Source organism: Cyphomyrmex costatus, unplaced genomic scaffold (genome assembly GCF_001594065.2).
Source record: "Cyphomyrmex costatus isolate MS0001 unplaced genomic scaffold, Ccosl1.0 scaffold205, whole genome shotgun sequence".
NCBI classification, from domain to species: Eukaryota; Metazoa; Arthropoda; class Insecta; order Hymenoptera; family Formicidae; genus Cyphomyrmex; species Cyphomyrmex costatus.
Genome location: NW_017276095.1, coordinates 1,135,152 through 1,138,367, shown reverse-complemented (window position 1 = coordinate 1,138,367; position 3,216 = coordinate 1,135,152). Strand labels below are relative to the sequence as shown.

Below are 3,216 nucleotides of genomic sequence, written 5' to 3'. Positions count from 1 at the left end.
TTTGTATAAAAATTTCAAATATAGAAAGCTTCAAAATTAAATATAGTAGAAAATAACTGTAGACATAACAAGTGCCTGTATAATGCCTGTAAGAAGACTAGCGACATTCAATAAGATCCGAATTAAAAGAACTTCGTTGAAGAAGTGTGTTGAGTTTGATAGGTTTATTGCCTTTACTACAACCTCCGTTTGAACTTTATGAATTATTTACTGGAAATCATTCAAAATCAGATTATTTTTATAATCGTATTCGTGGTTACAATAATACATTTTCATTTGCTTCGTTTAATACGAAATCTTAATTTCTTCATTATGTGCCGACGTTTGGAGCGATTATATTGAATGAAGACATGACGAAGGTGATTTTGGTGCAGAACTACTGAGTAAATAATAATTAGGGTTTTCCTAAAGGAAAACTAGATCATCGTGAGGAGCCATATGATTGTGCTATTCGAGAAGTACGGGAAGAGACTGGTTTTGATACATGTAATTTGATAAATATAAACAATTACATTGAATCTACAATAAATGATAAAATTGTGAGATTGTATATTATCTATGATAAAAAGTTGTCCATAGCTTGGCATTTCATTAGGTGTGGGATATAATGCAGTATTAATTTGATAAATTTGTCCTTGAATTTTGAAACAATAAGGTCCACGTCTTTGTGTACTAAAATCTGATATTTTCGCATTAAACGAAGCAAATGAAAATGTATTATTGTAACCACGAATAAATGATAAAATTGTGAGATTGTATATTATTTAGGGTGTGCTAACGGGTACAATGTTTCAACCACGAACACGGCAAGAAAATCGATCGAAAAAGAATTGTTACTAAATTATTATTAAAATATTAGCAAAAAAACAATTAATTTAATATTTAAAATAATCAAAATAATATTAATAAACGAAAGATATGAAAGGCGCGCGCTGCGTGCTAGTTATATTACAAAAGCTACATAATTACATTATTTACACAATATACATATACACATGACTGTCTCTTTAATGTTATTTTAATGTAGATAAACAAATTCGATCGATGCTATACTTTGATGTACTGATGTATGTCGTTCGAATATACAATCTCATGTGCGATCGTTCTACATACAAATGTTCAGACATAAATTTTCTCATTTATTAAAGAAATCTGATGCTCGTTGTCGTTGCGGAGGTAGATTAAGTAAGTTATCGGTGAGTACAGGTCCTTGTATCCGCGTGGAATTAGTTTCCGATTTCTGAGAGGTGATTTCTTTAACCGATACGTTCGCACGTGGTGTATTAGGTGTCTTGATGCCTCCTACAGACGAAGTCCTGGACAATGGCGTTCGCCGAGGAGATGGCGTATTCAATACGCGCAGTCTCTGGGTGGCTAATCTTCTTGCTGCAGGAGACATCGTGCTCAGACGATCTATGGTTGATCTCGGTGATGGACTGGAAAGAATAAGAAAGAATTGCTTGTAAATCCTTCTCACATGTACATTATACACTTATTTTATCCGACAAAATTCATTTCGCGAAATGTTAAATATCACTCACGTTGCTAATGATCTCCTGGCAGCTTCTAAGGCTTTATTTTTTCGATCCCTGTATCTCTCACCAGCCTTCTCAGCCAACTGCAATGCCAGCTGTTCTCTTTTCGGTGGTTCTGCTATTCTGAAAGAGGGTCCCTGATTCGTCCTTAATAATGGTGTGTCACCACCATCTAATCGGAAAGGTGTCCCTTCGATCTGACCCCATGTCATCAATGGACTTTCGCATTCTCCCGGTCTTGGACTTGGCGTAGCCACAAAACTAAAACCATTCACTCGTGGCGTCGCATTTCTGACAACTTCTTTACCATCCACACCAATCTTGCCGTCGTTAGCTTTGGATTGTGACTTGGCGAGTTCGTCAATGGTCTCTTTATTCTGTTGCTCATTGAATGGGTTTGTTCGCAACCTCGTATTTTCGTGCATTATAGTCTGTTTCTTCTTGGCCAATTCTATTTTCTCTTTCGCTGTAAGTTCAACTCCATCGGGAATGTACATAATGTAATTCTTATTTTTATAAGCCCAACTGTCCACTTGTTTGGGTCTGAGATTCGATTCGATAGCTGGGACGTTAGTGACGGGTCCGTCTATAGCAAGCCACGCTTTCGACTTCTCTTCTGCCTCATAAAGCCAGGCGTACTTGAGCTTACGTTTGTTTTCAGCCTCAACCATCATCTCTTCAAAACTAGCATTATCCTCACTCGTGTGAGTACTCAAATAATCATCCAGACCGATCTTATTTTCATTATCATCCCTATTTATGGACTCAACAGACGTTTTTTGAGACAATGCTTCAGTGGTAGGCGGCGATTCATCTGACTCAGCTCTGCGCAATGGGGTTTCGAAAGTCGCTGGACTGATTGGCCTTTCAGTGACAGGTTGACCAGAGCTATATTTTGCGTATAACTCTCTCATTCTGTTCATATCATTCTGCTCTAAAGCATCTAAATACTGATTTTGTGCCTGTAGCTTTTCCAAGTGCGGAAAGAAATCTTTTTGTATAATGTCGCTCATTTTTTCGATATATGTGTCTTCATCTAAAATCTTTGGTTGTGTACTTTTGCTCCTCTTAACAGGTCCGATAGGCTTTTTGAATACAGCCAAGTCCTTAATATTTTTAGCAGCTTCGAGGGCTTTAGAACCCGGACTGTCCGTAATGGAATCTGAAGAAGTAACGTTGATATAGAAATGACAAGAGTCAAATGATTTAGAAAAATGATTGGAATAGTTTGCGAAGACATTTCTATTTTGGAAGATAAAAAGATTAGCTTTATTTGATTTATTCGTAAAATCGAAAGATGAGTCACATTTACGTTGGTACTTACGCATTTTGATTAGTGTCGATAGTACGATTTTCACGCTAGTTTGATTGAGGTTATGTAAAGGAATTTTCTCCTCAATGATCACCATATATAAGCACGAACACGAAGCACTTACTAGTGTACGAAATATTCATTTATCGCAAATCTGCTGAGTGCAACCACGTGCGTGTCACATTACGTCCAATTTCTTTTCTAACGAAGATACTTCTTGAGATTATTTACATTCTACCATCGTAGAAGCAATCGTATCATGAATCATCGTAACAATAGCTGCCGAACTGCGCGTTCAGCAGGAAAAACATCTTCGCAACTGCAGTAAAGTTCTTGAATATGATTGATTTATACATATTTAGATCCAAT

The 3,216-nt window shown here is 36.7% G+C and overlaps 1 protein-coding gene across 1 annotated transcript; it reads right to left on the bottom strand.

Moving 5' to 3' along the window:
• Window positions 1-854: 854 nt before the first annotated feature.
• On the bottom strand, window positions 855-2,949 carry LOC108773357 (ess-2 splicing factor homolog). Its single transcript, XM_018539132.1, has 3 exons — window positions 2,860-2,949; window positions 1,542-2,697; window positions 855-1,436 (listed from the first exon to the last, which is right to left on the bottom strand). Exons 1-3 carry the CDS (start codon window positions 2,942-2,944, stop codon window positions 1,136-1,138), a joined length of 1,542 nt encoding a protein of 513 aa, XP_018394634.1. The 5' UTR covers window positions 2,945-2,949; the 3' UTR covers window positions 855-1,135.
• Between the last annotated feature and the right edge of the window lie 267 nt (window positions 2,950-3,216).

What these genes read in the sequence shown, in the direction of transcription:
- LOC108773357 (XM_018539132.1), bottom strand. Translation starts at nt 2,944, where the DNA reads ATGGTGATCATTGAGGAGAAAATTCCTTTACATAACCTCAATCAAACT. An exon ending in ATCGACACTAATCAAAATGC is followed by an intron (nt 2,698 to 2,859) that starts GTAAGTACCAAC and finishes TTACTTCTTCAG; the next exon opens with ATTCCATTACGGACAGTCCG. An exon ending in GCCAGGAGATCATTAGCAAC is followed by an intron (nt 1,437 to 1,541) that starts GTGAGTGATATT and finishes TATTCTTTCCAG; the next exon opens with TCCATCACCGAGATCAACCA.